Source organism: Anser cygnoides, chromosome 5, assembly GCF_040182565.1.
Source record: "Anser cygnoides isolate HZ-2024a breed goose chromosome 5, Taihu_goose_T2T_genome, whole genome shotgun sequence".
Lineage (NCBI taxonomy): Eukaryota > Metazoa > Chordata > Aves > Anseriformes > Anatidae > Anser > Anser cygnoides.
Window position 1 is genome coordinate 12800351 of NC_089877.1, and position 17796 is coordinate 12818146.

The 17796-nt window shown below is 36.4% G+C and overlaps 1 protein-coding gene across 4 annotated transcripts in view; it reads right to left on the reverse strand.

Moving 5' to 3' along the window:
* Positions 1–2197: 2197 nt before the first annotated feature.
* MYBPC3 (myosin binding protein C3) overlaps positions 2198–17796 on the reverse strand; it is a 60264-nt gene continuing 44665 nt past the window's right edge. For all 4 annotated transcript variants that reach the window (XM_066997651.1, XM_066997654.1, XM_066997653.1 and 1 more), the window contains 7 exons: positions 13621–13816; positions 9118–9257; positions 8416–8575; positions 7725–7861; positions 5189–5375; positions 4054–4096; positions 2198–3567 (listed from right to left, as the gene is read on the reverse strand). In XM_066997651.1, the coding sequence (XP_066853752.1) occupies positions 4086–4096; positions 5189–5375; positions 7725–7861; positions 8416–8575; positions 9118–9257; positions 13621–13816 (831 nt within the window). In that variant the 3' untranslated portion in view covers positions 2198–3567; positions 4054–4085. The remainder of the gene's footprint in view (positions 3568–4053; positions 4097–5188; positions 5376–7724; positions 7862–8415; positions 8576–9117; positions 9258–13620; positions 13817–17796) is intronic.

Consider the following 17796-nt stretch of genomic DNA (forward strand, 5'->3'; position numbering starts at 1 on the left):
ACCTCAGCGTGAGGAAGGCAGCAGCACGTCGATGCTCCACCTGCTTCGAGCTTCGCAAGGGGACGGGCGGGCCCCGGCCGCGGTCCGTGCCGCCTCGCCTCAGCGCGGCGCGGGAAGGGAGAGGGCTGGTGCGCCGCCATTTCGCGGCGCCGCGTCTGGCCCCGGCTGCGAGGGATCGTGGAGTTTTTCCCCCTTTCCCCTCTACGGACGTGTCCCCATGTCTTGGTGGGGACAAACCGGGCTGCCCCGGGAGCGGGGTGGCTGCCACATGGGGCGGGAGTCCCCTGCCATCCCGCCGGTGGTGGTAAGAGAGCCCAGTCAGCCGTTCCCCAGAAGGGCGCTGAGGGGTACTTCTCAAAACGTGCTTCTGTCACTGCCCAAAAGTCAGGTGCTAGCGTTTAAGGGAGAATAAAAATAAATTAAAAAAATCAGAGGCATGAAGTTAAGCTTGTGAGTGGCCTGAAGAGGAGCTCAGTTTTATACTTTTCCAGTAAGATTTGGGTAGTGCTTTAAAATCTGATTAATTAGTAAGAAAATAAGTGGTGTAGTCATGGAATCTTCGTTACTGAGAAGTTTACTCAATTTTAGAATTGCACTTGAAGGATTTTTTATTTTTATTTTTTTTTAGTTAAGCATGGTACACTTTGGGTTTTGATTTTTTTTCCCTTTCTCTGGGATTTTATACACTATTTTTCCTTTTATTGTACTTTTACAAAGTGATGGTCAGCCATTAACTCATTTTACTTTTATTTTTTCTCTTGTAGAATAACAGTCAAGATTTGCACTTGTAAAAAAAAAAAAAAAGGATTGCACTTAAGTAAAGAAAATGAGGAGTTCTGGTAAGGTTTGCTTGCATTTGACACTTTAATTCTATTTTATGGCTTCTGCAAAGACTACTGAGTGAAACTTGCCTTTGCCAGGACAGTATTTCCTTATCAGATTTAGATGTAACATTTAGACAACAGCAGTTAGTAATTTTTTTTTTTAATTCTGTGGTCTTTGTTGATAATGTTTTTATACTTGATTATACCTTGCAAATTTGCAAAAAAGAAAAGGGAAAAAAGGGAAATGCCTTCCTCAGCCCTTCTAACGGTACATAACAACTACAAGGTACAAATATTTGCCATTACATTCAGAGACCATAACTCCATCTGATTTTGTAGCAGAGGAGATCCCCCACAAGAAAGTATTAATTAAAATCATAATTTGTCAAGTAGTCTTCCAGGTGTGATGGGGAAAAATTGAAATACTTTTATTGTCCTTAGCCAGCTATGTTTGGGAGAAGCTGCTTGGTCTATATAGCTTTAATTAGATTGGGATGAAAGTAATTTATATATTTATTAACAACATGAAGTTAATGATCAATTAATTAAATATGTAGTAAAGATCAGTAATGAAACAAACTGCAATACAAGGTAACGAAAAAAGTAATAAACACACAAATTTCTAAAGATTCTTCTAGAACTTTTGCTAGAAAATTCGGATCTTGCACGCACAGCTTCTCCCTTTTTCAATTTTGACTGTGTGAGGAGTGGCTTGAATTTTCATTTTTTAGGATTCACATTTTTAGAAATAATTTTTAAAAAATTAACTTGAGTGCACTACTTCTATTGTAATTTCAGATTTGGACTTGTGTTCATATATATGTGGTAGAATTTTGTATTTGAAGACCATTCAAACAAAATTTCATGAAAAAATGACATTTTGAAACCATAAATTTGCAGTACACTTCTTTTCACAGAGGATATAAATGTTCACTTGTGAAAGTACTGCTGTTCCTAAAAGCATTATGCTCACGTTGAATAGCTAAAAATCAAGTGGAAAATTCCATTTTCATAGTGACTTTTGATTTACTTTTGTACTCTTTCAATCTTGTACCCTATTACAGCATGAAAGTACTCTCTTTTTGAAACACCTTTCTGATAATAGAATGCATTTGGTATAGCACCTGATTCTCTTCAGGATAAACTGTCCTTTGTAATCTAAGCTCTTGCAATTCAGTCTCTGCTTTTCAATAGACAGATCCCACAGTTGCTGGGTTGATCCTTTAAGACCACTTAGCATTCTGCTAATAGATAATAAAGTTATTTGTAATACAGATCACATCTCTGACTTTTACATGTGATATGTGCCTTATTTTTAAAATAATAGTGTTGCTCAGAAGAAGAAAGAACAAAACAGTGTAAAGTCGTTTGTGTTTTTTTTCCATCATTTTTATTTATTAGTCAAATAATAGCAATGTATAGCAGAAAAATGTTGACCTTGTGCAAGTTAACTTTGGTTTCAGTAGACTATCTTTCTTTGTTCTGATACTGTAATAAAATAACCAAAATACACATCTAATTAAATAAGTGTTTTTATTATGAAGGCATAATTGCTTGTGTAGTGCAACTAACATGCTGTGTCGGACACACTTTACCTTCTCTACTGGCATGTTGGAGGTAGGGGAGTAGTGTTACTTCTGTTCTTTGTGTTGTTTTTTCCAAAGCATAATGCTTCCTGGATTAATTTAATCTTCCCACTTTCTCTTGTACTGTGATTTCATGAAAGAATATTTTACAGCCAGAGACTACTGAAGATCCAAAAAAACCTCAACCCACAAATTCTATTCAAAATGGTAGGTGAGAAGCCAGAAATGTTATTATTTTTGATTATACATAATTATCTGCAAGAAGATACACATACCATACATAGACTTTCAAAATCCTTCAGTAATAATTGATGACAGTAAGTTCATTGCATTCATTACATGTTTTTTTATGTATATATTTGTGCAAATAATCTTCCTCTACATCTTTCATTGTTTCATTTGATGTACGGTATTATCTCTGTACATTATTGTGATGTCTGTGATTGTTTGCAGAAACGTCAAATACCTGGAAGTCTATGCAGGTGTCTTTTCAAAAACTAGAAAAACAGTAGTGGGTAATTATCGAATAATCTATTCTCTATATAAAGCACAACAGTAGCCTAACCCATAGATTTTCAAATGGTGTGTTTCAGACGTGGTTCTATAAAAATCTTCTCAAGAGCATGGAAGTGGGTACTTCAAGCATTAGTGGTAAAAGCAGAAGGAATGAAAGTTACTTTCTGTTGTGCAGAGATCGACATAATGAAAGGTGATTCAATATCAGAGATAATTCATTAGTATTTCATTATTCTGAGCTACTTGTTTCTTATGAAGCATCTCAGAATTCTGAGAAAAAAAATGGAGAGAGAACTGCAAAAGTGGGGAATTTATGCTAGTTTCAGACATTAGGAATGGATTGGTTTCACTTATAATTTTAGTATTTGTTTTTTCAGACATCTTATGTATGTAATGGGGAAATTTTTATCATTCTTTCCCTATCTTCACATGCAAAGAGGGACAATGAAACTAAAACGGATGTATGAAAAGAGGGAAATATCATCTGAAAATATGCTGAGTAAGCAGGACACTGCAATACACCCCTACCACCTCCCAATACACATGTATCAAATGACTTTTAAGATAAGCAGGATTCGTGTAACTGAAGTTATCCTTCATTAATTTCTTCATTTTTCTTCTCTTCGAATTCCATCCTGATGCTGAGACAGAATGGGAGAAAGGATTTAGTGTTGAATACATTAATCGACTAACTATTATAGCACTTCCATTTTTAAAAAGTCTTACAATAGATGCAGTGTAATTTTAACTATGTTTGATTAAAGTAATGCACAGAAATTGTTGATACTACTTAGCTCTATATTAATAAATAGCATACCTTCTAGATGGAGTGCTTATAATGAGTTAAGAAAAAAAATGAAGTACTCAGTTATTCTTAGAGATTTATACACAATACACAGTGTATCGAAGATTGAGACCTGTGAAATATTGACTTTAAATCAAACTGTCTTGCAAGAATGTGATCACAGGATAATTATTAAAAGCAGACAGAAATCAGAACATGCACCCCTCCCTCAGATTATCAAAATTCCATGAAGTCTGTAACATGAATAACTAAAGATTGTTTAAATTATATTTAACCAGACACACATTGTTCCTTTATCCAGATGAATGATTTTGAGTCATACCTTGACTTGCAGATGAATTTAGATTCAGAGTCTTACTGAGGTACTGGAAGATGAAAAAATATGTAAAAATATGTTATCAGACTTAAAGGGAAGCAAATTTTAAATTGAGACCTGGTGCTGAAGGGGAAATATGGAATCTTTTTCATAGTTGTTTTGATCTGTGCTGATCCTAAGGAGATTTATGTTGAAGCAACCTTCAGAAGATGATAAAAGTAAGTTTTGAGCCATGTCCACAATGTACAGTATTGGACTGAACAGAACTACTTGTGGTAGCTGTTGTACTGAAAGTAGTGTACATGCCTTAAGAAGGTGCTATATATACATTAGGTAGGCTTTTCAGAGTTCTTAGACCAAGTTCATCGGAGCTGCATTGTTTCCTTCCAGGACCCAAATGAGCAAGGATATCAGGGTGTGCTGTGCGCTAATCCCTGATTTAGCGCTGAGTGAAATATCAAACCCTGTGTAGAAATACCTTCAGGCTTGCTATACTGAAGACAGATCTCTGCCAATGTCTGTTCTACAGGTCACTTTCACAACTTTTCCTGTTTTTGATGAACATTTAAAGTGGTGCCATATAAGTTTATATTGACAAATAGATACATTAGTAGTGGCTTTGCTTGAAAATGTTTAGTCAATATCCTTTACGGTGGTGTAAACATGTGACATTTTTTCCTGTCCTTTTGGATAACAAATTATCAATGCCCACCTGAAAATTGTTTGTGATGTAGCACGTAGTACCTTTTAAATATGTCTAACAGCTAGTGACCTTGGAGTCATTGCAAGGAATTAAACACTTTCAAGCACAAAGTGTATATAGCTCAAAGGATTACCCGTGTTACGTTACCCACAATGCGGTGTTTTAGGTAGACCTCCCATTCCAGTGGTAAATACCTTCTTTAACAATACCAAGTCAGAAACATGTTATCTACCTTGAGTTCTGTATTACCTAGCAAGTAATCTAATTCTGTTGTAACAACTTAGCATGAAAAATACAATCTTGCTTTTGTGTGTAGTTAGCAGATGTAGATAAAGAAAGATAGTGTTAGATAAAGGGGAATGTAAATTTTTTTAGATGCCCATTATTGTTGTTACTTCACTGCAGTATTAGTGTTATGCATAACGTTCATCTGATTACCTCTGACATCCAGTCTGCACTCTATTTCAGCTTCACCACACTCATTAACAGCTTTACAGGTGTAAAAGCCACCATCAAATGGAGTAGGTTTCCGGATCTCCAGGGTCAACACACCCTGTTTACTGAACATGCGATATTTGGCGTCCCCAGAGAGATCGACTTTGTTTTTGTACCAGTATATCTTTGGCTGAAGAACACAAAAGAAAAAAAAATAGAAAGCAGAAAATGAAAGACTTATGGTCTAGCAACTTTAATTTAGCCACAAAAGGTCTATGCATTACGAGGACTGTATATTACACGGCAATGTTAATTATTTTTCAAGGAAATTTCAAGGAATTATTTTCTGAATGAGCAATATTCTGCTCATTCAGACTCATGCAACTAACAATTCAAGTGTTCAGTATTTTAACTCTCTAATAACACGTAGAACATGTAGCTCTGTACCCTGTCTTATTGCAATTTTTATAACCCTGCACTGGCTACAAATTCATCCCTTTGGGGATTATTTTATTGTGCATATTTAACTAATTAGAATCTTTCTGGTATCTTACATAAGGAGAATTTAACTGCATAGACTATCAGAGCAGAGTTATTAGAATGTGGCCAATTTGGGATGCCTTGGTTTGCACTGGAAAAAGATTTTCCAAATCATTTAGCACACCTTTAGCAATTTTAGCGTTCAAAATTTTATTTAAAGATAATAGCTTTTTTTTTTCTTTTTTTTTTTTTTTCCCTGACTCAAATGTTTTTGGATCCTTTTGTATAGCATTTCTATCTTTCTGGGTATATGTCTTTTATTTCAGCACTGCTAGCAGGGCACAAATATCTCTGCTGACGTGGTGACTGTCATGCTATAGAGATCATACTGTGCCATACTATACTTAATCTGCAGTTACTCAAGATTGGAAAGCTCTATCAACATAAGCTACTCTCTGTGAAAATGTCCTACTGTTGAGTTCTACGTTAGGTACAGAAGTTTTTTTGTTATGGTTAATTTGGGCAATGCAAATACAGAAATGTATCTGGAAAAGCTGCTTCAAGAGTATGAGGTATGAAGGATGAGGACTATTTGTATTTTGTGCTAATGTGGAAGGAAGAGCTAGCAGTCTTATGTTTAAAAGCCTCAGACTACTGTACTGAACAGCTGTAAAATATGAAGTTTTTCTTAGAATCTTACTTAAAACTATGCAAACGTAATGAAGTGCATGTAGGTAACCAAACAGGTCAGCTAAGCAAGAGGGAACATCATTACTAACATTGTAATTTCATGATTAATCTAAGTTGAGGCAACTACTGGAAGATGGAATTTTGCCCATACTTGCTCATGTTTCTTCTTCTATACTGTTTTTGTTATTTTGCAGCTATTTATGCGGCTGTGCTTCTTTTTTATATTTGATTTTTGTCTGGAGCTCCTTCTTCATCCAGTGAACTGAGCAAATGATTGAGTTAATCTTTTTTTTTTCTTTCTTTCCTAAGTTAAATTGAACAAGCTGTGATCTTACATGTTTTGCTGTTCAGCTGTGAAATCCTTGTGCTGGCATGAGGAAGGGAGAGGAGGTGGAAATAAGCAACCAGAAGGGGGAAGGAAAAGTGTACTGCATCTTTTGTTATTTAGATTTATGATAAGATTATGTCATAATACGGTAAATTCCTTCACTGCAGACAAAAAGTCTATTTCCCATTTTTGAGAAACCTAAATTTAGCACCTAGTTCATACAGTTCTTACTGCTTGTTTCTGACTCTAACAAACAAAAAGTACATCTTTCTGTACTCTCTGCAGAGGCCTCAACAGATATGAGTGAGAAAATATTCCTCTGAGATTCAAAACAAAAGCAAAAAACAAAACCAAAAAAGAGCCCTCTCCCTCCCCCCCCAAAAAAAAACACTTTACACCTCCTAGGTAATTTTACAAAATAACTCATCAGACTCTCAAAACGTGATGTGGGCGTATTGATACAACAGAAAAACTGGTGTTCCTCTGCATTATTTAGGTTAATGGAACAGTGTTACATTAACCGCTGTTTTCTTAGACTGAAGAGAACAAGATATACATTGTGGCAAGATGCATATATATATATATATATATATATATATAATTGTTATTATTTTTAACCATCTTTAGGGAGTAGATTTTATGTCCAAATTTTAAATGGCAAGGTTAGCATAAGCTGTGACTGTTTCTGTCTTTTCCTCTGTCTCCCCTGGTGTGTTGCCCCCCCCCCCCCCCCCCCCCCCCCCCAACTTGTTCTTCCCATTCTGCCTGTATTACACTCTAGCTCATTGTATTTGGTGAACTTGGGGAGGGAAAACAGATGAAAAATAACCTAAGAAGAAGATATAAAGATACTCCTGTGGATCATTCCCCTGTTCTGGTTCTGCACACAACTACACAAACGCTATCTCTAGGAGGCAATAATTCAGGGACATTCACGTTTTCTTAATATAGTTACTTTAACTACGCTGAACTGGCCTGAAATCCAAAGGCAGCTTCTTAGCCTGTTGAAGCAATATCAGAGACAGGTGATGTATTTTGTACCTTGGGGATTCCTCTCACAGCACAGCTGAGCGTGGTGTTGTATCCTGCAATCACAGACCGGTTTACTAAAGGGTGAGTGAATTTAGGAGGTTCAGAGAAGTCATGTTCTTTGTAACAAGGCGGCTTGTAAGTGGTGCCTGTAATTCAAAGAAACAAAATAGTAAGAACTGTGTTTTCAGTTCTGGTGACTTCTGTACCACCCAGTTGCCTTTTTTCTTTGCCTGTTTGATTTAGGGAAGCTTGAAAGCTCTGACACTAATGATGTAATAAATCTTTAAATTTAGTTAACTTTAAATACATTTAATACTTCAGTTAAAATAAAAGGTTCTGGCAGTGATTGGATTTCTGCTTTTGTTAAAAATGTGAAAACCATGTCTGCAGGGGAAGTCTTCACCACAGAGATCTTGAACTTTTAACCCTAGAATACAAGTATAATCTCCTAGTTGTATTATATTCTTAAAAAAAATATAGTTTAGGAAGACAATGTGTTTAAATATTTTTGAATAGATGTTCATGTTAGTACAGAAACCCTACTTGGTAAGGGTTGTTGATGCCAAAATACCTCATATGTGCTAGTTACTAAGTAATGAAAATACTTCTGATAGTGCATCTAGTAATGTTGTATTTTCCATTTACTAACAGAATCATAGAATCAGCTTTTACAATCTTTGTTTTGAATAATAAATGTTACCTGTTTTTTGGATATAGGCAGGATTTTTAGTGGTTGCAGCAGTTTCACTCAATCCACACAAATTTTCACTGAAGACTCGAAAAAAATATTCATTTCCCATAATCAGTTCTGACACTACACAGTTTGTGCGACGGTAGTGATCAAAAACAGTATACCATTCCTGTAACGAGACTGCACTGTTTAGAAAGATGTTATAAGAGATGAGACATGCTATGGAGAGATCCTTCTTACTACAAGGAAAGGACAGGTAGACAGGTATTTAACAGTAGCTGGGGAAATGAACATTGTGTTCCTTCCTGCTCATCTGTTTTCTTATATTTTCTGGCTGATGGGGTAGTTGTATGAATAACTGCATTTTGAGAAAAAACTCTTTACATTTCTACTCGTTTGGGGAACCTGGTGCAAGGTGTCTCCTCAGGCCATGACACCTTGGTGGGGCCTTCCCTGAGAAGAGCCATTTTCCACTTTGACTGACATACAAGACTGCCAGCAGCTGAGTTTCTCCCTCCCCTTCAGTTTCTCTCTGCATTTGTCAAAAATATAATTCAAAGCAAAAAGTGTAATTCCACCTTGTAAGTAGAATTATCTGTCCCTTCTAGAGAAGGGTCATGAATTTAGCAGTTTTCCTTAAATCTCCATGTTCCCAGAGTAAGCAGTTTTTTAAACTCCAAAGAAATTCACGGACTTGGCACAATTTCTTACCATTGTCTTTTTGTCAGCTTTCTGGACTGTGTAGCCCAAGATCTGTGCATTGCCATCATCTTGTGGGGGTGTCCACTCCAGGGCAGCATTAAATCCCCAAACATCTGTAAGCTTTATATTCTGAGGAGGGCCAGGCTTGTCTGCAGAGGAGACATGAACAAACCTTTGCTTCTGGTTCAAGAGCTGACAGTGTTGTCATTTACTTACGTGCAGGGGAAAAATAGAACTGGAGAGCAATCTGTAATTGTTCCTTAGCCATACACTTCATTTAGGTGAAGTTGCAACTGTAATCTCCTAAACTGGGTAATTTTCAAATGTCATTCTTAATAGTATTCTAGGAGGTCTGAAGCATGCTGAGAAATGTATAGTCAACACAGTGGACGTAGGAATGAGACAAACTCTTCATAAAAATAGAAAAAGAAGTTTGTGGTGTTTGGATGGGCGTGATCACTCTCCTTACTACAGTTTTATTACTTGCATTTTAACCTAAGTGCAATTTCGCAGTCATTTAGGTTCACTGAGAGTAGTAACAACAAAACACCTGGGTCCATATTCCTCTTAACAAAGGAAGGCTAGTCACTTGGGACTGTCTGGACAATTCATTTGTGATTTTTAATTGGAAAATAGATAGCATTAAAAAAAGAACAGGTCTACAGTACGTTTGGAGAAACAGAACTGCAGGCCTTGTGTCTTGCCCAGCTTTTAAATGACCTTTTCTGAGCCATCACTGAAAGCTAGATGAAAGGCCTTAAAATCCTTAGGTTTCACCAACTGATGTTTTAGAGTCGATCATAGCATTTCGGGGCAACAAACAGATACCCTTTTTGAAAGAAGGTGCTCTGTTGCTGTGTACTACTGATTAGGCAGTGCATTGACAAGACAAGAGAACCTGTTGAGACATGGCAGAATGACTGTACTAGATATTCTTTTCCTTATAAAATCACTACTAATAATGGTTTTTGTTCTCCAGAGACGTGCAGCTGAGGGGTTTTATCAGACTAAACACTGCCACAGTTCATATTATGCCTGCCTGGTTGCTGGCAATTCCTGTGTGAAGCTGGGGGAATGCTGTGGTGTGCAGGCAGGTCTTCTAACACTGTCAGATTGAGAAGAATGCTCACCTCTGCTCATTTCTGTCAGCAGTTACTGTGGCTGTCACCTCTGTTTCCCAAAGTTGCAGAGGCAGAGGGTTCTAGCCAACTTGCTGGCATGCTAAGTAGGATGAAGTGGTTTCAACAAAGAGAAGTGTTCAGAATATTGAATCTAGTCCAGTACTAAAAATATCTGTCCACCTTTTGGGGGTTTCATGCAGATAAGACTGGTAGACTTGTTTAATAGCAGCACATAATATAAGATTTTCTGAAGAAAATACGTTAAAACTCTTTTTGCTGTGATTATCAGTGGCTATCTATACCTTTTTGAAATCCATATACTAGATCGTTGTCATGCATATTTTGAAATTAACAAGGAAAGCAAAACAAAGCTTTCTGAAGAAATATGCTTGGCTGGATTTTGATGCTGGGATGAAAGCCAGGATGATAGCTTGTACCTAAGACAAAACTTGACAACCTTCTTGTCAAGTTTTAGAATGTGTTGAGAATGTGTTAATATCATTTAATTTCTCTGCACAGTAGAGTTTTTAGTTTACTGATAGGATGCAGCACAAAGAAAAGAAATGGGATACTAATAAAAACTGTCATCTAGTTCTAGTCAGATATCCTTTAATACAACTTATTAAAGAGATGCAATTTTATGTAACACTGCTATAATCCAAAGTTTTCCTAACCCTTGAATTACTTCATTAACTCCAAATTCCTCCTTACTGTCCCAGTAGTGAACTTTTCATGCATGTAAATTCCTGATGGTGAAGGACGGTGAAGTGGTTTGAGGTCCATGATGTTTAAATTCTCTGCAGATGCTTTTAAGTAGTTCTCTGGTGGCAACAGTTGCAGGGATCTCAACTCAGTAACCAGGTGATCTTTTCCAATCCTACGCACTATAATAATCCTGCAACCTATAAACAAGGACAGCTATGGAGTACCACAGCAGGTACTGAAGTTCTTGTTTCATACATAAAAATAATTTCTGAACTGAAATTAAATCTGCAATAACATGTCTTCTGTGTGGAATATAACTCATTTTGAAAGAAGAAACTGACTTAGAAATCTGTCACAAGCAGCCTAACATGTTCCTATCATTGGATTGGTTTGAAAACCAATCAGGAGGGAACCTGGCAACAAAAACCTGTACTATTTTGAAGGATCTACTAACCTTTTTAACATGTATTAAAAGTTCATAAGATTCTCACAAAAACTGTTGTATGCACTTTGCTACAAGTATGCCTCGTCAGTTGGTCTGATTTTTTTCAGAAGACAGTCAAAAATCTAGGTGTGGGTTGACACCAAGCCATAACTCCATCAGCTATGCTGTTGAACATTTCTACTTGGATTTCATCCCAAGTAATGTGACCAAAGTGGTCCCACTGGTGGCATGGAATAATTTTTTCTGTAGAAGCGGAAAGTTCACGGTGGGATTTTTGGATCTGTGTTACTTGATACTGCTGATTTTGACTATACTGCCTAAGAGACAGGACACAAATCAGCTTTGGAGTCCTTGAAGATTTTCCAAATCCTTTCACAATTTGCACTGTTAATGGGCACGCAAATCTGCTTCTTTGTCTGAAAAAATGTTCAGACTAATTGATTTTCTGACCCATCTTTTTAATATGTATGCACAATTGTTATGAACAATATATCATAGCATAAGCAGTACTTACACTAGTATATCTGGCTTTTTCCTTTTGTTTCAGTGCTTGTTAGCTTGCCTGCTAATGACATTTCTAACAACTAGTAAAAGAGCAACCACTCAAAGAAGTACAGAATGCTGTATCTGTTAAGATATGTGGAAATAAATAGAATAATAGTATAATAATTTTCTTTTTCCCTTCTTTTTAGGACCATTCATATTTAAACCAATTTTGTTTAGGCAGTCTGTTTTAATTTGGAGATGTTAGTTCTCCCTTTTGGTGTGCTAAATTGGTGCTCACAATTGCAGGGTCTACTGGAGAGATGATTATTAGGCTTAGATGGTATTGTGAAAAAGTGAGGGACAGTTAGGGATAATTCTAGATATCTGAATGAAAACTCTCTCCTCTTCCTGTAGCTAAGCTGTAAATTAATCAAAGCCAAAAAAATGACAGATGATCAAAGGAATGCAATTATAGATTGCTTTTAATTTAATTCCATAAAGAAGGATATGTAAAACAGCAAAAATCTAGCCTTTGGCTGTTAATAGGTGAACTGTCACTTTCTGTGTCAAAGCATGACATAATTCTCTTTTCACTGACATATTTTGGAATCAAAGACTATAATTAGCTGTAATCCTTTTTGTCTTCCTCCAAGCTGCTAAATATTGAAGCCAACTAGCTTCAAGCATGGAATTAAATAAGGAACATAGAATGCATTGCTCTTGTTCCATTTATTGTCCTCTTCCTTTCTTTAGTTTACACTAATCTGTCAGAAAAAGTTGCTGCCTTCTGTGTTGCTTAACTGCTACCAACTTCAAGTGGAGCCCTCTTTCTTTTTCTTCCCTGTTTCTGGAAGAGGGAATGGTAACCCACATTGTCAAATGAACAACATTGCCTATGAAAATGTGGAAATGTATCTGATCTTATCTTGAATCACACTTATTAAAAAAAAAAAATCTTGATCTATTTCTAGATGCGTATCTTCATTTTGCAGAAATCAATTATTCTGATTTGAAGTTAAGAATTTTGGATACTACGTATGAATATCTATGTGGGTATGAAAACTGGTAACTACAGCAAGCAAAGTTCTGCAAGCCCTAAAAAAGTGTATTATAATGTATTAATAGATAGATGTTATGACTTTAGCTTTTTGTTAATTATTGTCAAGTTGTCCTACTGTTATAACCCTCCACAGTATCTGGCTAGTTTTACAAGCATTCTTCCTGCTAACTTACATACAGATGCATCTACACGACAGATTTTTGTTTTAAAGGGTTGCTTACACAACGCAAATGAGTAGTAGTAAAAAAGGTGAATAAATGATTACGTGTGGTCTTTCTCGTGCAAAACTGTGTGGACGTCGAATGAGATTTTCAGAAGAGAGACTCGAACTGAACCAAACCAGGTAGTTGTACATGCACTTAAATTGTGAAATTCCTTACAAAAGCATAATTGGATTCTGAAACTAGACACAGGTTCAAAAGCTGACTGGCTAAAATCATGTAAGAAAATTTCCCTGAGGAGCTCTTGGAGATAATCCTCCCTCAGGCAGGAAGTCTCTAGAACACAGATCACTCCAAGCTGGAAAAACGTAGGAAAATCAGCTGACATGCTAGCCCTGCTCTGAGCTTTGTCACAGCCACCTGCTATCAACCATTGTCAGAGAAGGGGTCCAGAGGTAGACGGCTCTTTGGATTGCATCAGTATGGCAACTATTTTGTATGATATGCTTAATTTTGATGAAGTCATGTGCTTACCTATGATTTGTATTGTTATTGCAACTTTATCGGTCATGTTTTCTATTTGAAGGGTGACTTCATATGCTCCTGAGTGATGAAGCTCTGCCTTTCTGATGAAAAGGATTGTGTCCGTGTTGCTGTTCCGAATGCCCACATCTTTGGCGTCTAGACTTTGACCATCTTTTGTCCAAATTATTTTGGGTCTAGGTTTCCCCTGAAGAGAAAAAAGGATATTTTTAGACTGTAATAGGTTGTTATTTTTCACTCTTCTGTTTTTTAGTGTTCTGTAAGTTTAGGAAGCCTAACTTAATATGCAAAGCTGAGATAGTAGAGTCTCTAAACACTTTCTAGTTTCTGTTTTCTTGCATACAAATATCTGCTCTCATCTGTGGGATTTAGTGACACAGTGACCTGAGGATGCCATGTATTTAGAGAAGAGACTGAAATCATATTGAGAGCACACCCAGGAAAAAAAAAAAATATCTGTGCTGGTCTTTGTATTCTTTCCCAGGCATCTCTGAAGCCAACAGTTGCTCTGTCTCACTCTGATGATTGTTAAGGAAGTGAAGTCTTTAATATTTGAGGAGTTAATTAGTTGTTTGTTCCTTTCCTCACTCTCCCATAAAGCATTTGATTCTTTTTCCCCTGGCATTTTCAATATCTTTCAAAATGTTGCTATAATTTTGAAGTCTTGGGGTGTAAAACTTACTGTATAATTGCTCCTGCATAGCAAAATTCTTTTTATGACTGTCAGTATAGACAGACAGTGTTGCCATACCTATGAAAGATGGTGTTGTGTAAGCAGACAGCTATCTGTGGTTTACAGCACTGTCAGTCAGCCACTTCTGGGAAAACTGGTAGATAGTAGTCAGTTCTTCAAAAGTTTTGAGTGCTACTTCTGTAGTATGTTTCCACAACAAGAATCCCAATAAAACAGAAATGGGGCATACCATATTCATTAACTGTATTTATAGTCAATCTAGGAGAAAATATTTTTTATTAAAAAAAATTATTAAAAAAATATATATATATTTTTTTTTAAAGTTTTTGCCAGATTGGCATGGTGAAAAGGTGCAGCACAGGGCTACAAATGCCAGAAGCAGCTCAAATGGATGGGGAGGGAAAGTGAGACCATCCAAGCCAGCAGTTAGATCAACTTAGGCTGCCCTGGAACTGAAGCCCGAAGCACTGAGGTTAGGACATGTATTGGTCACCATCTCTAGAAAACAGGAAGAGAAAGCACCTTTAGAAGTGTCTTCAGTTCACTGGGTGTTTGGAACATACTTTGTAAGGCTGTCTTTTTCCTGAGGCTACCAAGGGAGTTTAGGATACTTGGACTCTTGGGTTAGGTACTTAAATGTAGGCAGAACAAAAATAAATCCTTGTGTTTTGCTGCTGCCCCTTTGTTCTAGGCTTGTCTGCTACTTGCTCAGAAAGTCTGTGCAACATCATTTCATTTTTCAGTAGTATTAGAAAAAAACCCACCCTTCTTTTATATGAAAAAAAAAAAGAATTTTTTTCTTTTATACAAAAAAAAAAAGAAAAAAAAACTGAGATCTGTCCAAAATTGCACTTAAAGGGATTCTAAACCACCTAAAAAATGCTGTTCCTTAATGGACGCTCTCTTCTCTGGAGTCTGAATCATCTGATGCTGTATCATGATTCATTTTGCATCGGGGTTAATAATAAACCTTGAATGTTTTTTGATCTTCCATTTCCCCCATTTGGTAACTGATTTTCTTGCTGTTTTCTGTCAGGGATTATATTTCCATCTGGTCTGTAGCTCTGAAATATTAGGTATAAGGTTGTTCTGTCCTGTTCTGGTGTACCTTCACCCTTGACTTAGAACATTCTTACAAAAACCTATTAGGGGAAGAGGTGGCTTCTCTTCTTCAGCTGGAAGCTATAGTAGAAATTCTTGAACAAGGAAAAGGAAATGTCTGTTTCCCTAGCCATATCTGATTTTTGGTGACACTGACAAGTACTTTATTTTAGGTTCAGCATATGTATATACTTTAAAATTATATGAGGAATCTTTTTAAAAACATTGACTAGGAGAATGCTTTCAAAGTAGAAAGTCTACTTACAGTGGTATGACTATGGAAGAGAGGGTTTTTGTTTGTTTAAATTTCTAATTTGATAAATACTTGGCAATTTCTCAGACCGATTACAAGATCAAATAGTTCTTGATTGATATTATAAGGTGAACAGAGGATCTGGCACTAAATTTCTTGGTAAAAATGGTCATTTGAAATGATAACATTACAAAGTATCCTTTTTCATTATTTTGTTGTAAGAAATGTATTGCCTATAAATTGAGCTTTGCAACTGCTGTTGCTCTAGTGTGGTTGATCGGATGCTTTCATTATAGGTCTTTTTGAGGTGCTGTGAGTGACAGTGAAAGATTGCAAGTGTTCACAGTGTTGGTTTTCATATAGTCTTATATTTATAGGCTGTGAGAAGCATAAACAGATAGAAAGCACGTTCCTAATACACATCGCAGAGGATTGGATTTCTGTAATGTGTAATAGGTAATATGAGAGAGAGCAGTGAGTGACAGAGTTGGTAAATAGCATGCCAAAGTATCCTCAGGGAGTTTACTGTAAGGGAATAACAAATTTATGTGCTTTTAGATGTTTATATTTACACATACATGATAGACAAGAATATTGCTGAGTAATACTGTGACTCTTACCCACTAGTAGCATGTAATACCCCTTCAATCATGTGCCCATGTAGCTGATTTTGAAACAAGAATGTGTTGATTCCCCTCTTTTCAGCAGAACATCCCACCTTTCTAATGCACTCAACAGAAAAATACATTGATTAATAATAATGTTGTACATGTCTTTCTCTGAACATTTTTATCTAAAGATTTGAATAGATTTGCAAATAGAGTTTAGCTCGTGATACCTTGGCAAAATATTTAATAGAAATTCAGTTTTAAATGACAAAGTAGTGACCACAGAAGCCAGACAATTTTGACAGGTTGCACAAAAACTGTAAATAATAGAAGACTAAGCTACTCTTCGGCTAGATAGTATTCTTCCTGCTTGTGCTCAGTGCCTCGTGGTTTCATAGCAATTCCGGTATTTCTGTATTTACTACTATGTCCTCTTTGTAATTTGAAGGTTGCTATCATACCTGGTTAGGGCCTTTTTCCTCAGTAAAAACTGTCAGTAACTAAAACTTTTTCAAAATAGAGACAATTAAATAACTTTTTGCTTTGCTTTTTTTGAAAGATGCTCAGTTTTGAGTACTCTTAAGAAGCTTTTAAGGTATTAAGAATTGCTTAATAATTCATAATTGCTTAAGAAGAGCTACAAATTTATTTCACTTGTTTTTAAAAAAATCTCTTGAATTAAAATCCTCTGGTTTTGCTTTCTGGCTAAAATTTAGTGTTGATGGATAGGTATTAGAATTTTTTGTTAGCCTTACTTTTTTAGGAGACAGAAGTTTATACCACTGCATGATTTGTCTGTCAATCAGCCACTGAAATAACTTTTGAATTACTTGGTTTATTTCAGCTAAATCTTGCAGCGGACTAGAAATCTCCTAAGATTAGTGTATTACAGTTGCGTGAAAACTGATGACAGGGTGGTGAACAGAAAGTTCAGTGTCCCCACTGAGGAAAAGTCAGGGAAGACTTTGTCTTTATGTATTTTGTTTGGCAACAGCTGAATGATCAGTCAAGGTAAGTGAAGCCCTGGATTAGTTGCAGTGTGTGCTTTCTCTGGCCCAGGGAACTGAGGACACGTCAGTTAGGCCTACTTAGGGAGGGAGGGCAAAGAACTGTTAGTTCCTGGAGAATATTGCAATGAGGCTGTCCTAAGCGAGAGGGTTATTACGCTAGGAAGTTGGAGGTATAGGGGACATACGACACAAATGGATAAACCCATAAACTTTATTGCTTCCTCTGCTTAGGGAACAGCTTGTCAATTTCGTGTAAGTTTTCTTCAGCTCAGACATTAAAGCAGCAAAAATATCAGTTTAATTATTTTTCGTAAGTTTTAAAATATTTATGTAACTGAAAAATATATGTAAAATATTGGACTTTGCATGTGGCTAAACCTCAGTGAAGGGGATGTTTTAGCAATTTTGGAGGTAACAAACATGAAAGGAAAAAATAAACACAATGATATCAAAGTAGTGCAAGCATGCAATTCAAAGCAGTTACTCCATGTGCTGGTTTGC